At 39.3% G+C, this 24668-nt stretch overlaps 1 protein-coding gene across 1 annotated transcript in view; it reads left to right on the top strand.

Moving 5' to 3' along the window:
• The window catches only part of LOC134528003 (organic cation transporter protein), a 60717-nt gene that overhangs the window by 25408 nt on the left and 10641 nt on the right, over window positions 1-24668 (top strand). The window contains exons 2-7 of the mRNA XM_063361157.1: window positions 1503-1695; window positions 4270-4528; window positions 7911-8103; window positions 15224-15329; window positions 18717-18829; window positions 21222-21436. Coding sequence (XP_063217227.1) covers window positions 1503-1695; window positions 4270-4528; window positions 7911-8103; window positions 15224-15329; window positions 18717-18829; window positions 21222-21436 — 1079 coding nt within the window. The remainder of the gene's footprint in view (window positions 1-1502; window positions 1696-4269; window positions 4529-7910; window positions 8104-15223; window positions 15330-18716; window positions 18830-21221; window positions 21437-24668) is intronic.

Genomic DNA, 24668 nt, shown 5'->3' with positions numbered 1-24668 from the left:
TTTTAATAATTATACAATGTATATACTGGACTCTCCACTTATTGAGAATGACCATCCACCAACTATCGCCCATCTGGATAGTGAAACATTTTTTTGGTTAAAGTGAATTTATCACTTCTGATGTTTCGTTCACATCTATGCTTATCAACACCCATTCATTGATGACATGTCTACAATCCTTCGTAGCGCGTTACTTCCAAGCTATTAAACAAACATCTAGCTTCATGCAGCTGTGATTTATTTTGCTAACAAATTGCTATTTTTCTTTGGAACAGACACTACATTCCTGGGTGTGTAAACATGGGGCCATTTCCTAAAAGCACAAAATAAGCCTTTTAAATCCAAATCTGTCATGAACAGACGTTTCCCAGCGAGTTCTAGCGGCGGGTGCGGAGACTACGTGAGATTCGCGTCGAGAAATGTACATAGTTGAAACCGCAATATTTTCGTACATTTCGGCATTGTTTTAAAGAACTCTGCGTTGAATTTCGTGTCCCGATTTTCGTAGAATGAGTTCATTCGCAACACTAGAACACTTGTACTCGCTCGTTACCGGGATCAGATGTTTGTCGTGAACCCAGCCAAGGCCGGAGTTACTCGGTTGCGTCGTTGCGATCCTCGCGCGGCCCGCAGTACCCGGAGTGTGTGTGTGTTGCCCGCAGTGCTGGAGTACGTTTTATGTTACTAATAAGAAAAATTTTCAGTTGTATGTGACAGATGTAGTTGGCACACTTGTAAAAAAAAACATGATGGGGCAACATAGCCTCACTTTTATGTTTATAATTCTACAATGTGTATTTTTTTAATTTAAATTAGTAGGGGAACAGATAGACCACAACTTATTTTTTTTCGACGAAAAATAATTAGTAAAATTTTAAATGTGATCTGCATACATTCATAAGTACGTAAGAAGTAGGTAGTAAATGACTAGTGTCGCCATAAAGTTTGTAAGCTGAAATTGTGAATAATCCAGGGGTGATATCAGGACCGGTGCAAGGTAAATTGGCGCCCTAGGCAAAAAACCATTTTGCCCCCCCCCCCCCCCACCACCATCGGACACCCCAAAAGAATTTTCCTTGCCTCAACATACATCACGTAAGCCTAAGATTTTGTCAACATTCAAATGTAAGCAGGCTTGTGTTTTTTTTTTTTTTACATTTTTACTTATTACAAATAATATACAGGTCACCGTGGACTTTAAATAATTACTTACATCAATATTAACATTCCAAACTGTTACAAAAATCCATTTTCATCTAGTTTCAATAATCGTTAAACATATTATATGAGCTGTTATGTGTCGTGCTGCGCCGCCCCCAGCTACTTGGCGCCCTGGGCGGTTGCCTAGTTCGCCCGTATGGACGCGCCGGCCCTGGGTGTTATTTTAGTAGCTGCAAGAATATCAGTGGTTTAACGAGAGTGGTTGTCTCGTTGGCCGGTGGTGCGAGGCAGGTGGTGCTCGTGTGCGGTGGTGCGAGGCAGGCGGTGCTCGTGTGCGGCAGGGTCGCGCTGTCCATCCCGCCGGCGGCTGGGCCGGGACCCGGGTACGAGCGCTGCTGGATGTTCGCCGTCAACTACACCGAGGTGCTGGCGCGCGGGCTGAACCAGTCCGAGCCGTCGTGGCCGCGCGCCAGGTGCCAGCACGGCTGGGAGTTCAACTTCACGGAGGTGCCCTACCCCACCATCGCCACCGAGGTGCGTGCCCCGCGCGCTGGAGGTGCAGGCTGTCCCGCACGAGAGCGGGAGTCGCGTGGAACGTAAACGAGCAACTACGTCAGGGGCGTAGCCTGGGGGGGAGGGGTTTTAGGGGTTCAACCACCCCCCCCCCCTCCCTTAGCTCCATTAAATTTCTTATTCATCACTCAAACAAATTTCAAATTAAAAATTAATAAAATTTTTACCATTACAATATTTAAATTTAAGTACCGAAAACTGCTAAAATAGCACTATTTTACACCTTAAAATCCAAATTTTCCCGGGGGAGGACCCCCGGGCCCCCCGCTTTAATTCGGGGGGGCCATGCTTTTTAACACCCCCCATACACAAATCCTGGCTACGCCACTGAACTACGTTGCTGCCACCTGTGCGCGGATGTCGCGAACCAAACATTTACAAAAGGCCAACACAGACACTTTAAAAATATTGACAGTTCAATGAATTTCAACAATGTGGGCAGTGTATTAATAAAATTCCTTGTGGAAAGTCAGGTCCAAATCCAGGTTTTAGGAATTTTTTTTTGCCCCCGAGTCTTTTTCGCTTTTACCTTGTCCGTTCCGTTATAATATTTCAACCTTGCGCTCTGCAAATGGGATGAATCGATAGTCGAACGTAGCTGCTCCGCTTGCGAATATTCTAGCGACGGGTTGCGGAAAACTGCGTGTGATTCGTGTCATGAAATGTAGTTGAAAACACAATTTTTTTTCCCTATATTTATCACGCTGGGCACTATTTTTCAAAGCATTCTACGTTAAATTTCGTGTCTGAGTTTCGTATTAGCTTACAAGTGAATTTGCAACATGAGGATACGTGAATTCGCACGTTCCCGAGGTTAGATGTTTACACATCACTGCCGGTTACTGAGACTCGCTCACTTCATTTTCATTAGCTCGCGGCCTACGCCACGTTGGTTAGACGCCCAAAACATTGGCTGCCGTGGATTGTTTGCACAAAAGACTGTATTTTATGGAATTGACTGTTTAACGATGGAGATTCTAATCCTTACTTACTAACCATAACCAGGCGTGGTCAATTTACCATTTAAGCAATGTTTTTGGCATGACAGTATGGCGATGGCGACCCAATAAATTCGCTTCACCTACGTCTCATCATGCCGTCTCCTGACAATTTTTAACTCCTTGGGTTTTGTCATGGATGTAAGAACTTAGCTTGTGGATGTGTCCAATTTATGCTCTGTTAATAATTTGAGTCAAAATAAACTACATTACATTCTATATGGTTAACAACAAAAAAATTGGTTATATTGAAATTCTACACAAATTCAACACACTTCACAATTACCTTTTTACGAACATTTAAAGGGAGTTATTTGATGCTATTTAACAATTTTCGAGATACTGTTTATTTTGTTAAACAGACGACTTCAACTTACTTCAGAACAGACAACCACTCCCTAGTCAAATACCTCCTTGTGTTTAAAGATGGTGGATGAATAGTTATTGTAAAATTGTTGTAACATTTTATTTCAATATGTAATGCCCATCCCAGAAATTTCTTCCCTTGTAATTGATGAATGACTGCATAAGAAGTCATTGTATTATTTTTTGATTGAACCATTCGGGTGCGTTTGCTTCTTCACTGAATGGTTGTGATTCGTGAGCGCGTATCCAAAACCTAAAATTCTTACAATAACATTTTTTTTTCGTAATGAAAAGTGGATTCTTTCATTACCACTGCTTGTGAATGTGTCTTAATACATGTTAATACTAATTTTGCATTATTGAATGTCAAAAATTTAGTCACAAATTAGTAATTTTAAGCTTGTTAATGAGTTTTATTATTAATTTAAAAACCATCTGGCTCTAGAGTCAGGTGTTGACTGGGTCAGAAATGTTGAAGAGTAATAGCCTCTTGGGCTCATTTCATGTATTTGAAACATGTGAAAAAGTTGTAAAATATAAAACCAGTTATTTTTAGCTATGACAGCCAATGTCACCAACATGACAAACATGATTGCGATTTTGTCACGCTCTAAGTTTACAATAAACAGGTCGTAAGTCAGTAAATAATGCGTGTGATTCACAAATTATTTGTTTAAATGATATTTTTGTATGTATAGATATACAATAATGAGTCAGAATGCATATTAAATCTGTTTGAGAATACTAGGGATTTTTTTTTTTTCGTTGGCACGTAGTATCCCTGCAATGTAATTATAGGGATTTTAAATATTTTATTTAACTGGTATGACGTCAGGACGTGAGCGTTGCCCTTGCTCGCGGCTGGTCACGAGGAACGAGGATGATGGTGAAGGTGGTGAAGGTGGTGAAGGAGGTGAAGGAGGTGAAGGAGGTAAAGGTGGTGAAGGTTGTGAAGGAGGTGAAGGTGGTGAAGGTGGTGAAGGTGGTGAAGAAGGTGAAGGTAGTGAAGGTGGTGAAGGTGAGGAATGTGGTGAAGGAGGTTAAGGAGGTGAAGGTGGTGACAGTGGCCAAGGAGGTGAAGGAGGTAACGGAGGTGAAGGAGGTAAAGGAGGTGAAGGAGGTTAAGGAGGTTAAGGAGGTGCAGATGGTGACAGCGACGTGGTGCCCGCAGCTGGAGTGGGTGTGCGAGCGCGACTACCTGGGCACGGTGGCGCAGTCAGTGTTCTTCTGCGGCGCCATCGCCGGCGGGCTGGTGTTCGGCTGGGTGGCGGACCGCCACGGCCGCGTGCCTGCCCTGGTGGGCACCAACCTGGTGGGCGTGGTGGCCGGCTGCGCCACCGCCTTCGCCTCCAGCTTCTGGGCCTTCTGCGCCTGCCGCTTCCTGCTGGGGCTGGCCTTCGACAACTGCTTCACCATGATGTACATCCTGGGTGAGCCTAGATGGTAGCTCTTGTAGTACCTATACAGAGTGCGCGCAAAATAATGTCCCAGTTTCATTTAGACAGTTCACATCAAATCATACATCAATTGAAGGTAAACAATTTTTTGTTATAATGTTGAATACGTGCACTTTTAGCTATAGGTACTGCACACATCCAACCTGAAAGTCCAGTTCTTCCCACCCTTTGGTTAACAAGTCTTGAGTAATGAAAGCAATAGTCTCTTCAATACTAAGTCTCAACTCTGGAAAATCATTAGGTAGTGGCGGAACGTAGACATGATCTTTCATGAAACCCCAAAAGAATGGAGTTGTCAGGTGAAGGTGGAGGCCAACGAAAAAGAGCTCTGTCGTCTCGACCATTACGACCGCGGCTTCAACTTTCAACCGCTCTCGTACAAATAAATTACAAAAGGGAGGAGCTACATCCTGATACCACTCTTAGCAGATAGCATAACACAAAACGCTTTACGCTCAGAAGTCGAAATTTTGTGTAAGTTGATCTGCAATCGAGAAAACAACAAATAAGTACTCACGCATACACTTATCCAAAACTGTTTGAATTACTCTTTAATTGTGATCTTGAACCAAAACTCAAAAACACTTTCATTTGATACTATTAAAATTTATAACTGGGACATTATTTTATGGGCAAACTTTATAACTAATAAAGATACATTGATTGTGAGAAGTAATGAATCGGGCTGTTATCAACCAAACAAACTAGTGAAAAATTAGTTCACTTTTTATGGCCACATATTTTGTGTTGTGGCATACCAGAAATATCGCATCTCCTACTCATTTATATATTTATAAACCAGTAATAAGTGTCTTCTACAAAGCAATTAGTTGCCGAGTACTGAAATTATCACTATAATGCCAACACTTTGGATATGAAACTCCTGCTCGAGTATTTGTGTGCTTGTAGATACGGGCCAACCGAACAGATAGCGTCACATGTCGTGCGAAACATGGTTTCAGTTTCCACTTCTATCTCCCTCCTTGTTCTTTGAACGCATCCATCTCTGGTTACCAACTATCCAGTAACTCGGCCTGATTGGCCTGGCCACAGATTAAATGTATTAAATCCAAAAACAATCTTAAATTTAAATTACCGAAATAAAAAATAGTAAAAATAAATATCAGAAGTGATGAAAATAAACTGCAAAATAAAAAAAAGGTTAGGTTCCAGTCTCAAAACGTTCAGAATGATATCCTCGCCGAAAAACAAAATTAAAATATAGTAGGAATAAAACAAGATTAAAAAATTAATAGGAAACTATTTCTTGAAATTATTTAAGTAATGTTACAAAATATTTCAAAACAAATTAAAATAATATTTAACATGTTAAATAGATCCTCTAGCTGAAATCATTACATTACAAAGTGGACACTCAATGCTATTTAAACTACCCGTTTTTTTCCTTCATAATTATGCTACGAAAGCGCACTAAGGGCAAACCCAGATTTTCATTCTAGGAGCGGCTGTTTTTTTGTGACCGAAGGGTTTTGGGTAGTAGGTATGGGAAACTATCCCGTTAAATTATGGGGGGAGGGTTGTGATGTTTGCCAGAAATTTTGAAGAGTAATAGACCCTTAGGCTATTTGTATTTCAAACATGTTTACATATATATTTAAGTATACATATTCACTTATACAGTTATTTTTAGCTATGGGTGTTTTTGAAGGGATCCCATCGCTTCTCCCATAGGGCCACCACTGTCGCCAACATGATAAATATGAAAGCGTTTTTGTCACGCTTTTAATTTACGATAAACTGGTCGCAAGCCAATAAATTATGTGTGATTCACAATCTATTAGTTAAAATGCTATCTTTTCTTGTTTAGATTTACAATAATTTGTCAACATGTTTATTAAATCTGTATGAGTAAACTAAAGGATGGTTTTCTTTAGCATGGTAGCAGCTCTGCAATTTATTTATAGGGATTTTTAATTTTTATTTAGCTAATATAATGATGGGAGATTAAAGAAAACCATACCAAAATTGTTTAGTCGTCTGTCCTTGTAGTAACACACACAGTACATATTAAATTCACGCATTTTTCGCAAATATTTCCACCACTCAATAATATTCCTTGCAGCTAGCACACCGATCATTTCCATCACGCCATGTTGACTGTCTTCCTCGTTTTGTCAAAATTCATCACTTGTTTAAAATTAATAAAAATTATAGTTCTCACGTTTAAAAGAAATAAAAATTTTAGGATTTTTTATATAGTTGAAACAAGATATAATAAAATACTTGATGTATTATATATAAGTTAGTAAAATAGCTAGAAAAAATTTTTTCAATGTTCGGTTTAGCTTTTTTTATATTGATGTTGCAAAGTCTTAAACCAAATTTAGGGGGAAATTTTTTTAACCTGCTGTCCGTATATGTGCAAAATTAAGACAATACTAACACATAATCTGAAAAAAAATTGTTTAAATATTACTAATAGTTACAAACTTAATTTTAAAAGAGATAATCTCCATTAGTGACAAAAAATTGCCGGAAATTTTGTATCTCCAACGATAACTACAGTAACAGAACATTTAACAAAAAAAAATATGTTAGTGATCTTAAGGTAATGAAATTGTATAAGAATGCAAATAGGATATATCAATGGACTAGAATAAAAAACGTTTCCTATGCCTCTTATCTGTGAAGTTTCACTTCTTACGCGCGAAAAGACCACGCACACATGGTTATTTTATGTGTAAACATCCTAACTCTCGGAATTCGGCATTTGGTAGGAGTAATTTCGTGAATGGAACGGAAGTGTTACGGAACGGAAATGTGAAACCACGGTGCTGCCATCTGTGGCGGTTGGCGCGAACCAAAATTCATATAGGCAAAGGTAAAATTTATAGTAATAACTGTTTAATGAATTTTAAGAAAATGGGCAACATCTAAATAAAAAATCCTCGTCGAAAATCAAGTCCAAAGCCGATGTTTAGTATTTATTTTTACCAGTCTTTTTTCGCTTTTATCGTAGCCGTTTCATTAAATAGTTAAACCTTTCGCTCTGCAAATCGAATGACTCAATGTTTGACGCAGCTGCTCCGGCAGCGAGTTCTAGCGGCTGGTGCGGAAACTACGTGAGATCCGCGTCGAGAAATGTACATAGTTGAAAACGCAATATATTTTCGGATATGTCGGCATTGTTTTAAAGAACTCTGCGTTGAATTCCGTGTCCCGATTTTCGTGAAATAAGTTCATTCGCAACACTAGAACACTTGAATTCGCTCGTTACCGGGATCAGATGTTTGTCGTGAACCCAGCCAAGGCCGGAGTTATTCGGTTGCGTCGTTGCGATCCTCGCGCGGCCCGCAGTACCCGGAGGGGGGGCGTGTGTGTGTGTTGCCCGCAGTGCTGGAGTACGTGGGCCCGCAGTGGCGCACCTTCGTCGCCAACATGTCCATCGCCATCTACTTCACGCTGGCGTCCTGCCTGCTGCCGTGGATCGCCTACTTCATCGCCGACTGGCGCCTGCTGTGCGTCGCCACGTCTGCGCCTCTGCTGCTGGCCGCTGTCACGCCGTGCATTGTGCCCGAGAGCGCCAGGTGAACACCCGTTCCACGTCACACAGATCATTCCCACCTTACGACCGGCATTCTCACGTTACCCTCCCACATATATGCAATTTTTTTTTCCTAGCCTAAATTATTCTAAGTGTGTAAGGGGAGGGTCCAGGTTAGGGAAGGACCTAAGTGTGTCTCAGGCCGAAGCCTATACACTCTACCATGCGGGTTTTTAACCATGCGGGACAAGAGCGCGTGCATCGTGTGCTATTGGGGTTTACTGACCAGCCATGGCTGCAATTGGCGCCATGACTGACGCCCCATTGGTCGTCTAGCTTAAAAGCTAACTAATGTGACCCAGGTAAAACCCGCATAGACACAGGGAAAACCCTGGGCCGGGTCATGCGAGGATCAATTAACATGCATTAAGCAAGCAGGTAACTACTGGACAAGAGGGAAGAAGGGTCCAGGTAAGAAGAGTTGGAGGGGCTGATAAATGAACCATGCTGGAGTTGGGTGCTTGGGCCTTGCAGCCCGCATTTAAACGTTGAGAACTCCTGGGTTATTATTAACCAGGGGCGCATGCGCCCCCAGGGGCGGGCGACTTCACTCATCAGCCCAGCCCAGCTGCCCAGGCAGCCACAGTTAACAGTGGGCAGACGAGCCAGTAAACCGGCTCGAACTGCGGGCGAACGGGGCGAAAGGCAGCCTGACGTTGCGCCATCTTCATCTTCCTTCTTCAGGTCAACAGCAGTGCACTTTTCAAGCCAGGGTGGGGGGGAGGGAACCAACCTCGCCACCCAAAATCCCCGAGACGGTTGAAGGTCCCGCCGCTCGAGGCTACTACTGCCAGACCTACAGTAGCCCCAGCTGAAGGTCCCTGATGTCTTCCTTCAGAGTTCCGATGCATTTCAGTTCCGTTGCGCGCGCAGCAGTCCACAGCTCCGCAAGTTCCAGCCCGCAGTTCTACACTTCGCTACTATTGCACATCGAGCTCCCCTGCGGTGCCTTCGCCAACGGAACTGCTTCCCGCCACGCGCCGAGCTACATTCAGGCTACCTTTCACCCCGACAGCCGTGATAACGACTCCACAGGCCGGCCATTGGTCCGCGGACTGCTATTGGTTATTCACAGCCACCCCAGCGAGATTGCAACTCTCGGGCTGGGCTCCCGTATCCGCCACCCGCGGGACGCGGTCGGTAGCAGTTGGCGCTGCTAGGCCGCCCCCAGCACGCACACAAATCCCCCGTGCACTGCCAGCTAACAGCCCATGAGAGAGATGCGCGCGCCCCGAGAGACGACCACCGACTATAGTTAAACCTTTCGCTCTGCAAATCGAATGAGTCAAATGTTTGCTTTAGCTGCTCCGGTAGCGAGTTCTAGTGGCGGGTGCGGAAACTACGTGTGATTCGCGTCCAGAAATGTAGTTGACAGTCCCAGTTCGCTTTTAATATCATTCCAGAGCTTTAAGAGAAAAAAAACAGAACTGTTAGGGATTGCTCCCTTTTGTTGATCGGGAGGGTGTTAGGGCTTCGGCAATGACTAGCGGCTGGGGCCAACAACCCAGCATGGCCACCGCCTCAGCCCCTTTACCCCACTCAGCTGACCAGACAGTTGGCTGTGTCCTGAACCCTAACACTTTATCGGCACTGCACGTCACACAGCTCGAGTCAAACAAGCACCTGAACAACGGCCAACTAACTATGTCCAGCTTTAAGCTGGAGTCGCAAGGCCGCGACAGCCGCGACACGCCCAGCAGCCAATGAAACACGAGGTCTCCGTGACGTCACCCTGACGAAACACGCACCCCCCGCGGCCCGCGTTGAATAGAGTCTGTTTCTGATTTTGTCGTGTCGCGCTGCCCGACAGGAAGCAAATCAGAAACGGAAACATTACAGAACTGAATTTTAAAAATTTTTACCTTCTTGGTAAATCTGTATGCTGAAAAAAAAAATTAAATTTCTTTTTATGCGTGTTTTTAGCTTTGTAGCTTCCCTTCATCTGTTTATACAAACATATATCATCGTGTTTATGGTCAACGTTGTTATTGTATATAGGTGAAGAATTAATTTAAGAATGGACGAGTTCAGCGAAGAACTTTTAATTAATAAATTTCAAGCTCATGGTATTCTGTACGACATTGGGTTGAAGGATTACAGAAATCTGCCAAAATAAATAAATAAAATATATGGGCTGAAATTGCATTTTCTTTTTCGCTTGCACACTGTTTTTTAGTGCATTTTATGAAAGTATTTGGCTTGGATCGATTTACTGACAGCCAAATCAGAAATCGTCGGGTTAATATTGTCGTGCTATTGTGACACTACGCTGTCGTGCTGGAACGCTGTACGACGGTTGGTCGGGTTTGTCGGGTTTGTCGTGTCGTGTTCGTCGTGGCATTGTGACTCCAGATTAAATATTGCCCCATATCTGCTTCCAAGTCTAGATTCCCACAATTTTTGACGTCTCAAAAACATAATCTTAAATTTTACTCATGGCCACACTGGTAATTCTTAGCTCTAACGCTCATTTAATAATTAGCTCCCTAAAAAAATAATTATTATAGGTGAAAAAAAGGAGGTATAGATTTAGTAGTTTTTTAACCTTCTGACGCCCCTTCATTACCCTGAAAGTCTGGTTTTTAAATTCCTACTAGATTTAAAATATATAAATGTCGCTAACATAATGTTACCAAACTTCCACTCACGAAACCTTCATGTTTACGTGCAGGGAAAAAAAATTATATCTATTAGGAATTTGCCGATAAGTGAAATCACAGAATGTTTACTGAACCTAGAATGTGATTAAAACTAAAAAATCAGATCTTTCTTTGATGAATGTCGCTTTTCTAGAAAATAAGCCAAAAATCTTTATATCAGCCTAATGTTACTGCAAATTGGTTAAAAATGATCTTTTTGAATAAGTAGATTCTTGTAGTTTATTTCAGCTTTTAATCTCAGTGATTTATTAAGCATTTGAGTAATATTCAAGTGAATACCACTCTTAATGCACGGATTAATGGCGAAACCCACTGATTTACCAGTCAGTAATAACTCTTAAGCACAATTTTCAATCACTATTAATTCAATTATTCATATCGCATATTTAGTTTCAGAGTACGCATTGCGTAGCTCAGCATTTCCCAACCTTATTTTTTTTTTCCATCACAGCATTCTAATCATACATTACTGTAGTTGGTGACAAACCTAATGTAGATTACATTTTTTTTCTGCGCATATTGTTTTATGTTTTATTATGGGTTTTATGTTTGACCCTTTTAACAAAAACCAGCTATGTTATTTAAACATTTTTAACAAAGAAAGCTTTTTTTTAAGATTCACTACTAAGAAACATATATAAGTTAATGTAAAGTTACAAAATATTAACCTTTCGTATCAAGCTGTTAAATTGAAATTTATTTGACTAATACTTTGTTGGTATTATGAAAAAGATGATTACAGAAAGACTGGATTTAAATACGAATATTATGATCAATTGCGAGACAAAAGATATATAAAATATGTATATATAAGATGTATATAGCATAACTGGAACGCACGTTTGCACCGCGTGTTGACCATGGAGCTAATATACAGTAATACATCTGGAGAGGACAAGGGAAGGCCAGCAAAGGATGCGAGGTGAAGCCGGGTATCGGCGTTTATTCCCTGCTTCCTACGCTGGAAGAAAACGAAAACGAGCCAAACTTGTCTCGCGCGGCCGAAAAATCCTCCAAACTAAACTCGCAACAGCTCCGAAACTAACAAAACAATCAAACTGAAAATTTTACTGGATTATCTGTAAACATTCTTCCCCACACCGCTTTAATACTTTTTTCGAAACATGAATACTTTCATTTTTAAAAATTAAATACCTATTTACTGCCAAATTTTTTTGTCAATACGCAGAGTAAATTTCAACATCGAGGAAAAATTTTTATTTGCAAATATAGGTGGGGGACACCTGCGTATGAAATTAGGAAGAAGCTTCAAATTTTATTTATTTACCACTCTTGACGCATTCAACCCCATACTTTTATTTTTACAGAGAGTTGAAGTGGGAATAATGTTTCAGTGGGTAACACTACCGACATATGTCTTCGTAACGCACTTCTTTTTGTTATTATACTTCTCAAATTTTATAATTTCATACACAACGTTTATAAAAAACTAATTCTTACTTACTTCATTTAATCTATTACAAATCTCTTGTAATATACGTGTATTAGTATGTTCCAGTCTACTTACTCAACCAACGTAACATGCAAACCTTAGCTAAACACTGGTAGAAAATTGTTTGTAATAACTGTAATACTATGCATATACTGACAATGTAAGAAACTTTCAATTTTATTAATTGTTTGCATAAGAATTAATAATTTTAAAAAATCATAGAATAGGCCTTTATAGACTGAAAACCTTTCACGTAGTTTCAAGTAGCGTACATAAAAGTTTTTAAATATATATAATTACCAAATATTGTTGAATATATTTAAAATTTTTATACATGTTACAACACACATATAATAACAAGCCTATATAGGATATAAAAAGACAGACGCCAAATTTTAGCATTTTGTATTTCTTTTCTCTGTGTGAATAAAATAACAGTTCTTAACGTAGTTGCTAATACATACTGTACTATATTTCTAAAAAAAAATACGAAAACCCCTGACATCGTCACCATAACAATGATAAATTTGCAAAATAATTAAGGCACGTCTTTTAATGCTACGAAGCACACTTTTAAGAGAAATGTTTTAAACTTAAGTTGGGATTTATCTAATATCTTAAAAGCATTGTGAAACCGTTCCTTTGAGGGAAACCTTAATATACCGAACACCATATCATCCTTTAATCGAGTTAGATTTTCGCTTCTTAAGACCCATTTGTCTTCCAAATGCACTGTACACAATGCATGGTTCGGAGACGCAGTCCAATTTTTCCGCTTTGTCGCTTTTTCCCAGATCTGTCGTTGATCGTCACGTTTTGGAAATCTATGAAAAAAGTAAAGAATTATACTTACAACTGAAACAACTTATCTTTGTTAAATAGTTTTCTTAGGTTTTTCGAAAAGTTCGAAGATTAGTTACTTCCGTTTAAAAAATTTGCCACTTTTTTCTGATGCTTCAAAAGTTTTGGGAATTAATTTAGTTAACAAATGAAAAAAAAAAATCTTTAATACATGTGAAAAGCAACGCCATCCGGCTTGGAATTCCATCGATTTGTACAGCATATGCGCTACAGGAAATCACCATTGTAGCCGCACACCAGCGCCACTCAAACCTCAAGGACAAGTGGGCTGGGGCTGCGTTTGCAGTAGAAATACGCTCTCCTCCTCTTTCTTTTCAACCCTTCTTCGCAACCGGCTGGCTTCGCTATCGCCCTACACATGTCCACTCCAGATCTTCTTACATGCTCCTTGGTGTTGACTTATTTTGTTACGGCTGTAACGTTTTGATCAGCGTACGCCAAGAAAGCAGTCAATTTGGTTGTTTTTATCTGGTTTAAGTTACAAATATTGCTATAGATTACGGAACACATTTTTAAAAAATAAAACAGGACGCATGTCCGTCTGTAATAATTTATATGAACAAAAATAAAATAGTTTTTGTATTTGGTTTAGAATTTTTCATATTAACTTTCGTCAAAAAAACAAAACTTACACTGCTATTTTATAATATTAGTGTTGATAATCAGTTTAGCAAAATTAAATTATACAATTTTTTTATGTTAAAATGTATATGAAATACTTTTATGTAATTTGTATGAATATTATTATTTTAATTATTAATATCTTGTGGCACTCTACGGGGGCTTCGCTGCTTACTAGTGGTCTAGTGTAGTGCATAGGGCTTACTTTAGTTACAACACGGGGCAGCGCGTGTATAAACAAACCATGTGGTGGGTACCAGTATACCAAGGTGTATATGAACCATTCTTCACGATGAGCAAGGGCTCATACTACGTTATACGTTTTTCCCTCCGCTTGCAACTCACTTCAAACAAAGCATAATGGTTATAATTACGCATTCTTTGTGAAAATTAAAAGAAATAATTACCTATTCGTACTATTGAAGTGAAACTTCTTTGCTTGGGGGGGGGGGGGGGCGCTACAATTTTTGAGCGTAACGAAAATTCCGATCGTATGAAGAGGAGTAGTTAGGTTCGTGGTGGGATAAATAGTCTAGGAGTATACGACAGGGGAGAGGTAGAAATGACGTAGCATACTTGCATACTTGCATACTTTCATACTTTCACACTTGCATACTTACGTATATTTATAATTGATCTTCTGCCTCAGCCAAGAGAATTATGTTTCCTATACTTAATAATATAATAAGCAAATAGTTTCACTTCTATCGTGCGTAGACTCCATGTACACGTTTTTTACTATAGAAATATTTAAAACATAGTTTTATGTAATTTTTAATATGAAATATTTTTTTTTTTTACTTAGACTATAGCCTGAGTCATGTACTTTTGACAGTTCTCAAAAATCTTAACAGCGGTTTACGTATCTTTCTGCCACTGATTCTGTCAAACGTGTTTGTTAACTTTATGCGATGGCCAGTGTTCGTAAACAAAAAGCATGTGTTGCTTTGAAAGAGACAGTTGGAAAATAGGTACCACAGGTAGGGCTACTGCTTTTGAGAATTGTCAAATTTTGAAACAAGTTACAATACAGACTTAACCAGTTTTTATTGCATGATTTATTTCACAAATGTGGTATTTATGACAAAGGCTTTATGTTGTAGTGTCTAAGGAGTGTCGTATAAGTGACAAAAATAAAAATATTATAGCTCCCAAAACGTTTTTGATACTAAAAAGGTATTATGTTTTGGCACAAATTATTTGGTAGAGTGTATGTATATTGAAAAAAAAAATTGTGATGGATACAAAACAGTTTATTTTTCAAAACCGAAATTTTTCACGTTAAAGCATCACTTGTTTGCTCGCATTGTGATAAAAAAATTATTCATTATTTTGTAAGACCACTGACAGAAAAATTTTAGTTAAGCAAAAAATAAAATGTATGAAAATTGTTTCTCATTTTGAGGCGGAAAATAACGGCTATTAAAAAAGTTATCATGCAAAAATTGTATTTATGATAGCCATTATTGTTTGTTATGAGATAATAATTATCTTCCATATTTGTTAAGGTGGCTTGTCTCGCAAGGGAAAATCGAGAAAGCCGTTCGCATCATGAAGAAATTTGAAAAAATTAATGGAGCGAAAGTGGATCCTCAAATCTACACACAATTCATGGTAAGATAATATACATACAATAAATTATATCCTAAATTTAAAGCTAAATTAAATATACTTACTGGTGCGGCTGCAAGTCAGTAGCAATTACCTACTAAATATTTAAAATAAAATATTTTTTTAATATTTATCATTGATCACTACAAAAATTAAAATTACATGCTTTATGGCTATTTTATCGCCAAGTTCAATGTTTTCATATTGTTGTCTCACAATACAGTCTTTTGTAGTAAGCTATGATGTTTGAGAAAATCTAATTATTTATAGCGTATCTCATCCTTAGATGGCAATGTGCAATTAATTGGCATGTATTCTCTTATTCCAATGTACCAATTCTGCCATTAGCACTGTATGCTCTGTTGCCAGATATGAGACATAAAGCGCAAACATTTTAGTCACAACTTTGTAATGTAATGGAACATTGTATTTTTTAAGTAAAATTGAGAGAATAATCTGGCAATATATTTTTTTATTTTTAATGAAACGTAATTTAATGACGCCATCTTGACTTACCGTTTTTTTTACATTTTTACATCATTTAATACCAAAACGTTTGGCGCTTTTGAGTATAGATTCTCCTGTGAAATAATAATTATTGATTTCTAGCATTTAATAAAATTATCTCTCAGGATAAGTCATCAGACACTATTATATAGACGACGCGAGGAAATTAATTTCCTAGCCAATCATGTCTGCCCCTACATACCTGTGGTATCAGCGCGACAAAATTTGCGGACGCGACAGAATTTACTGTCAGAAAGTTTTTTCTTATTCAACCGCGTAGCGGACGCAACATTGCTGGAAATGAACGTCACAATTTATTTTTCGACTGCTGATCACACTGGTTCGTTGGTAATATTTTTATTCGTATATGTAGTATTTTTTTATTATTAAAAATTGTCACTAAACGTTTTGAAAATTTATTTCCCGCGCAGCTATTTTTTCCAAATGGAGGTAAAGTTCGATTAAACATAAGCATCTCTTTCAAAAATGTTTAAAAAAAAATCATGATAAACTTCTGGCTGTCGTATGTGTGGTGCGTATGAAATTGCCAGAATCTTTATTATTTTGTTTGTCACGTTAGTAAAATCAGTGTGTCGGGAATAACGCGATTTTTTTTTTTTTTGCTGTCGCATTGCGTCCTTCGTGTCCAGGGCCACAACTAGAGTCTCTGGCACCCGGGGCATGAATGGATTATGCGCCCCCCACCCCCCCTCTTTTTTGCACATACCACACCAATAAAGCAGGGGTTCCGGGGGCCCTCCCACGGAAAAATTGTGCTCTTTAAGCATTTTCCATACCTACATGTAACAGTTTCTGTGCTACTGTAACTTCCATGCATGAACCCACTACCAGTTGTAGTAGGAATTACAATGCAACCTGGCGATTTCGGCGCCCCCACAGCTTTGCGCCCGGGGCGTATGCCCCGCTTGCCCCCCTCTAGTTGCGGCCCTGTTCATGTCGCTTCCATCACGTTATTGTCAATTCCAGTATCAGAAATGTTGACATCAGTATGACATTAGGTTGCGAGGGTACCCTGTTAAAATATTTTCACCATAAATTTACGAGGAACTCTGTTTACAAATTATCTAGGAATCTTCGTAACTTTACGGTTTATTTGATAAGGTTACGGTATTTTAAATATGAATCAACAATAATTATCCTATTTTACTTACGAAACATTCATAATCTAGACGTATAGACAGAAAAAAAACTATTTTTTCCTTTCCATGCTTGTTTTTAACCTGTTTACAACGAATCACTCTACTCGAAGCTGCTACGAAGATCAAGTTATCTGAGATTACGAACAACACGTCGTTTATTTAAGATAGGTTCTTCGTTGGAAAAATCCGCAAATTTACTATAATTTATTTAACTTCTTTAATTTGTTTGCCGTTTCACAATTATCGATGGTTTTTATATTAAAAAAAATTAACTGAAATGTACGAACGCAACGTAAATGTTTACTGACTAGAAGCCATCATCCTTCCAAGGATTTCTTATAATTCCTAGCCTCGGTTCCAGGCGGGCTCAAGGGAACCACGGTAGGTTGGAACTACGTGGAAGTATGTTCGAGGCACGGGCGTCTCGCGACAACAGCCAACCTTTTAATCACGACCCTGAACCCTCGAGAATTTAAGATTCAGCATGACATTTTTTTTTTCAGGGGCGGGGGGGAAGGGGGAGACTGTTAGCCTGCCAGTTAGGCATCTTGAACAGACAGCTTTCGTTTCCTCAAAATATTTTATTTTAAATAAATTCTAAAAACTTAGCAAATTACTCATCTATAAATAATATAGAGTTTGCTTAACACCTCAACTAACTTTCCAGGCAGTTGTAAACAGATTATTACAGTATATAATCTTTAAGTATTTTTGCAAACGCCGCACTGTAAAAAAATTTAGTGAAAGAGGACGCTTTTTTTTGTAACTATCACTTGCCTGCAACCCGATGGTATTTAAAAAAACAGTCGTTTTGACTACTAGGTATAGTTTAGCTTAAATTGTAGGGCTAATGTCTAGGCAGAAACATATGTACTCTCGCAACCACAATGTCTTGACAGCTTACATTGCATTATGAACTGTGAGAAGAGTGGACTTTACGTTCTTTAAATGATTCTAGTAGTGGGGAATTTTGATTTAATACATTTGGACATACGCTATTGCATTTTGCACAGTGTGTCATAAAAAAACTTCAATAATGCAAAATGAAAACATAAACCCAAGGGAAAAAAAAGCCTAAATCAGCTGATGACAAACTGTCAATTTCAGGTAGCACAGAATATTCCGTGGAAAGAGATTAGTCATGAATAGAGTCCCGGAAATTTCGCGGATTCCTCTGGCCTCAGGATAGAATTCAAAGTTATAGGTGTGTTTGACCCATGTTTACTTTCCCATTGGTTGATTTATTAGCGAGAACATTTTTATCCTTGTTATTTGGCACTACCTGATTCGCTTACTTCTCTCCTAGCTGGATATCGTTGGCTCACGGTCGTAGAGGGGTGTGTCCAGATAACTGCGGTCCAATCATGAACACAGTGTGACAGTGTGGAGGTTTGCATTCTAGCTTGCGACTAAATGAATCCGCGAAATTTCCGTGGCTCTAGTCATGAATAAATATAAAAGCTCAGACAAACACAGTGGTTTAACAACGACGAGGTTGTTTCAACAAAAAAAAAAAAAAGTAAACGCAGATAGACAACAACCTTGGACCACGCATCGAACAGATAAAACCCAACGAAGATACCAGACAGGTATTGTGGACAAAACAAGGCCGACAGCACAGGCGAACACAACAGGCTTGCTGTGACCAAACAGCTGGCGCGTGATCCCGCCGTCAGGCACAAGCAGACCAGCAGACTGGTGACTCTGCTGCGGCGTGTTGCAGGACAGCTGCCAGAAGCTGCAGAAGGAGGAGGAGGCAGACAAGGTGTACTCGGTGTTGGATCTGTTCAGAACACCCAGGCTGCGCAACATCACCTTGCTTCTCATCACCATCTGGTAAAGTCTACGCCATGTAGCATGTCTCACATTTGTCAGTTCACTTGCGGAAAAACAACACATCACATGTGTCCAACAACACTGACAATCACATCAATTAATTAAATAACACTGCTGACCTTTTGACCGGGAGGGGGGGGGTCCGGGCCCCCTGTAACTAAGAATCCCCTCACTGAGGGGGGGCCTGATTGACCTTGCAAAAGCGGGACTCTGAAACACGTTTGATGTCAGAACTATGTTTTATGAAAAACTCTCTGTATATTTAAAAGTTTTCTGCTTATTGCGCGTGCATGTAGGCCAAAATATGTGCAGTATACGAGCACAACATACAAGCATCCTGTCCAGAGATGACTTGTGTCGGTCAACACACTCTCTCTTGCTGCTGGCAGAAAAACAGTGGTAGAACGTTAGGCACCACTGGAACCGCTATTGAGAAGCGTCAAATTTGAGACAAGTTACATGCCTACAATGTAAAATAAAAATTGTAAATGTAACTGATATAATCATTTAAAACTACAGATACCTGTAAATCTGTTCATTTTCATGAAAGTAAACTGTATCGCGACAAATTATATTCGCAATTATACTGGACTCGGATTCTCGCCCAAGCATTTACGCTTTGTGTTGTCCCAGAACCTACATCAGTTAAAAAGTTATTTGTAAAGCGTTACCTTAATACCCTTCCAGTATTAAAAGCGCACATTGAGCATAATAAAAACCAAATGAAGTCAAATTGTTGAATATTAAATTATTTTTTTCAATGGTATAAAAAATGTATGCTTGTGTAAAACATCAATCAAAATTTAAAATGATGCGCCAATTGTTTCAATTGCGGTATGAAAATTTCTTAATGTTCCATAATGTTCTCAAAAACGTTATTGTTATATAAACGCAAAATTTACCATATCAATGTGTTTTTAAAATTCACAGTTGTTTTTTTTTTTGTATTATAAATTATATCTTGGCAAAAAAAATCTTATGTAAAACTACAAAAAACTTTTCTGTGTATACTTTTAGTACCAAGCATGCTAGAGACCAATACTGAAATGATCAAACATTTCTGCGAAGACTCTTGGTATTGTGTTCACCTTTGAACAGTAGAGATTCCAGACTTTGTTCAGTTTCAACACTTCACATTTTATTCTTTTTTTTACCAAGAGATTATGGTTACATATTAGGGAGAACATTTCGCATTTGGAGTGATTCTAATCCCAACCACCTCCACTAGTGGTAGTTTTTTTTTTCCAAAAGCAATTTTCCATTTACTCTACCTGTCCAAAATTAAAGTTACGTACATTTATTCAAGAGAAATAATTTCTTCACGTTGCCTGGATCATCATTAGTGCATTAGGCGAGTGGAATAGACTTGCTTTATTATATTTTTTTTATGAGGCGACGGAGGCGGATATCACAGAACGCAGACGGATGGGCTTGGTAACGCTGATCTCTTCCGTTTTGCATTGCTCCGTTGAGACCAGCAGAAACCGCGATGGTAGCCGTGGTTGTTTATGTTCTGAATACAAAAAAAACAATTGTTTCGAGTACGAGAATATCTGGTGTTCCATTATTAAATTTTTTTAGACTTTCTTGTTATTCATGTAAATTCTGTCCGTGCTGTAATTTCAAAGTCTATTTTTGACGTGTCAACGTCTAATAAATCGATGAACGCCGGCTGCATGCACGAAAAAGTGTCCCGTTACGCTCATTGTTCCGTTACGCTGTGTTCCGTTACGCTGTCGGCGAGTGCAGTAATAATAGGTTATGTTACAATTGACTAAAAAATTATGGTGATTCATATAATTGATGATAGATATTTGATTACAGTTTATTTATATGAAAACTTGTTCATAATTATAATTAAACTTTATAGCTAAACGCCAATTTTTAAAATTAATTACAAGTCATCCACACGTGAACTGTTTCGTCGACTGTTTATAAAGTGAAGTGAAAAGTTAATGTGGTTTTCATTGCTTATTACAACAAAAATTTCGGCAATAAAGGTTAATTTTTCTTGCATTTTAAAAATTACTGATTACTAGTATAATTTCAAGTAATTATTATTTTATTATTAAAATAAAAATGATTCAATTTTATTCATAAAAGTATGCAATCATTTCATCAATGTTTTTGTTATGACGTTGTCACGTTAAACTATCGTCCGTAAACCGACTTTACAGACAACCAATTTTTTTAAAATTTAAATGAATGTTTCGTAACCTTGAAATGCCATCTCGTTGGTTGCCCCTTGTTGCGCGCCGGTGCACCGCGGAAGCAGTGGAATGTTCCGGGGGCATCCGTCTCCGCTCCCGCGCCGCCAGGGTTGTTGTTGAGGGGAGGGGGGAAGGAGTCTCGGCCGCCGGGGTGAGGACGGGCTGTGGTCGGGCTGCCGCAGGATGGCCATCTCGCTGTGCTTCGACGGCCACGTGCGCAACGTGGGCAGCCTGGGGCTGGACGTGTTCCTGACCTTCACCATCGCCTCGGCCACGGAGCTGCCGGCCGACACTCTGCTGACGGCCGTGCTGGACCGCTGGGGGCGGCGCTGGCTGGCCTGCGGCTCCATGGTGCTGAGCGGCGTGTTCAGCCTGCTGGCCACCGCCGTGCCCTCGGGTGGGAGTCAGCTGTCTTCTCGAACAACCAGCACGAGTCTCCTTGCGTTGGGGGGAAAACAACAGAGCAACTCAATTAAACAACAGGGATTTCTTTAATTACCACAATAATTACTTCTGATATCAGCTAATTTCCTTCCCGTACAGGGAAGTTTCAAGGTATGACAACTTACAACTTAATCCTATAAAAAAAAATCAAAGTTTATTTCAAACCAAACAAATAAGTAATTAAAATAAAAAACCGCGCGCATTTACGTTTGTATTACAGCAATAATTATTTTTAATTAATTAATTGTTATTAATTTAGCTTTCATAGGCCTGTTGGCAACCGACTTTAACAGGATACCTTACTGATGAAGACATTTTCTTAACACGTAGCCGAGATAAAGACTTCGTCGCTACAGACTCAGTTTTAGAGGATTTCCGACTGGGGTTACGCGGCTTTTCTTGGGCTTCCATGCCCCTGTTCACCTCGCAGGTTAATTTTAACTGAACGTGTTAACACATCCATCCACGTAACCTGCTGACTCGTTAACCAGGACGGGTGTAAGCCCGCCCAGTGAGCCTAGCTGTGTCCATATCTTCATCTACGCAACTCGTGGCCTCCGAGGGGCATAGCCTCCCCATGGTGTGAGCGCGGGCCTCACTCAAACACCCGCCTGGATCCCTGCGCACCTAGCCTTCCAGGAAAATCCATGGTTGTTGAAAACAAATTCACAAACAATAAACCCTCCGCAGGCGTGCGGCCAGTTGCCTCAGTTGCCTCAGTTGCCTCAGTTGCCTCGCCTGGTGACCGCGGCCAGACAAACAAACTTAGAGGGCTGCTTTTTAAATAACGTCCATTTAGTCATTAAGAGAGGAAAGGTGTTTATTGGCAGTTTTTTTAACATCATATCTACTTCATTTTTACACATAATCGCCATTCAGTTCTAAGCATTGTTTGTAACGCAGCACCAGTTTCTTTAACCCCTCTGCATAGAAGTTCGCTGCCTGGGAAAGAAACAAGTCGAAAACCGTAGTGTTGAGTTCCACGTCGTCAGCTTGTAAACGGACCATTGGTAGTCACCTACGAGGCAGCCGCGGCAACATCTTCAAAGACAGTCAAGCAAAGAGCAGCCAGTCTCTCGGATCGCCGAAGAAAGAAGACGAGTCACGCGCCAGGAAGCGCGGCTACTCGCAGTGCAGACGAGTAAAGCGGGAAGCTCGCACTCAGGGGCATTGCACAGGAAAAAGGTGAAGAAACGTTTGCACACAAACCTCGGATCACAACGCGCGTCCTCACACGTCCGAGCTTGCTGTCGTTGTCAGCTAGGGTTGCCTCCTACAATAAATGCCCCTGTGTGCGGGCTTCCCGCTTCACTCGTCTGTACTGCGAGTAGCCACTCTTCCTGACGGGCTTCATTCCCAGACGGCGAAGTTCTATGCAACGGGGTTAAAGTCACTGGTGCAGCGTTTCGAGAAAAAAAAAAACTTAGAACTGAATGGTGATTATGTATAAAAATGAAGCGGACATGTGGTAAACTAAAAAAAGTCAATAAAAATATTTTCCCTCGAGTTTATTTTTTTTAATGACCGAGCGGACGTTATTTAAAAAACAACTCTCGTACAAAATAATTTGTCCAATCTGCATGCCAGCAGCACACTGTACCAACCCCGTGGCCCAATTACTCGGTTACGCCACCTGCATGGAGTGGACAGAGCAGCCAGCTCAGAGTCTCAACAGTGAAGTCCTAAAATCTGATGTTTAACACCATAGAAAATTTTGGTCCGCAACAATATAACAGTAAAAGAAACTTTAGGTTTTGTAAATTGACATATTATTTTTCAATATTGTTATTTTAACATTGCAACACAATTATATTTTTTTTCCCTATCTTTTGTGTTGCCATTGAATATTGAACACTATATTATCGCTGTAAATACAGTTCTTGAAATAAAACTTACATGTTTAAAAATTGGCAAGTGCGCGGTTTTATATTAATTTTAACTTAAAACTTAACTTAAAATTTGCATGAATGCTAAAAAAAAAATGCCTGGTAGTTTTTTTCTGTTAGGTGATGCCGTTTGTTTTATGAGGGGGAGGGGAGGGTGCACTTTACAAATCCTACCCCTTCTGATGAAGATTCTAGATTCATCCCTGGTGGCGCCATTACACGAGTATTACAAATACATCAGCCATCAATATTTTGAAAATAAATTTATCGACATATTTGTGATAAATATATTTAAAACAAATTTATCGTTTCAAAATATTACTGAGTTTGAACAAGATTCAAAAATTTAGTAAACAAACGCATGCAGTCAGACCACCGCTCTAAAAATAGTGAGAATCTTTCAGTACTCGCGAGTGTTATGTAACATCTAACCTATAGTATCACTAATTATGTATTAACACAACACGTATTTTAATTGAACACTTAAATTATAGAATTTGTATTTGACATTTGGATCCAGACATTTCGTTAATGCGATTGAAGTCAAGGAGTGGAAATGTGTCACTACTACGATCCTGCCAGAGTTAACAAAGCCAAAGGGAAACTTTAAAGTATTAACTGTGAAATTAATTTTAAAAAAATTAGCAGTTTTTTTAATAAAATTTCTTGTCAAAAATCAGGTACAAAACCAGGGTTTATTATTTTTCCAAGTCTTTTTCGCTTTTGTCAAAGCCGTTTCATTATATGGTTTAAAATTTAGATCTGCAAATCAAATGATTCAATAGTCGATATAGCTGCTCTGGCTGTGAATTCTAGCGTCGGGTGCAGAAACTACGTGTGATTCTCATCCAGAAATGTAGTTTAAAACAAAATTTGCCGTTATTAATCGCTCTAAGCAATATTTTAAAGTATTCTACGTTTTATTACGTGTCCGAGTTTCGTATCATATGTGTGTTTGCAACATGATAACACATAAATTTGCTCGTTACACATATCTGGCGACTTCTGAAAGACTTCCATACCTTTATTCCATAAAATTTTTCAAATACCGCAAAATAAAGATATCAACTATATTAATACAGTTTTAGTAATTCCTCAAACTAAATGCCAGTGACTTCACAGGGGAAAATATTTCTAGCATCTAGTCCGCATTAACTTCAATTATTCCAACAAATATAATACTATGATTTGATGAGGCCAAATTTTGAAAATCAATCGATACACTTAAAATAATTATGCTCACTTTTGAGTATGAGAAGACAATGGAGCATTGGCGGAGTTGAAGAGTGTGCGTGTGAC

Source organism: Bacillus rossius, chromosome 1 (genome assembly GCF_032445375.1).
Source record: "Bacillus rossius redtenbacheri isolate Brsri chromosome 1, Brsri_v3, whole genome shotgun sequence".
In the NCBI taxonomy this organism is placed as follows: Eukaryota; Metazoa; Arthropoda; class Insecta; order Phasmatodea; family Bacillidae; genus Bacillus; species Bacillus rossius.
This window is presented reverse-complemented; position numbering and strand designations above follow the sequence as displayed.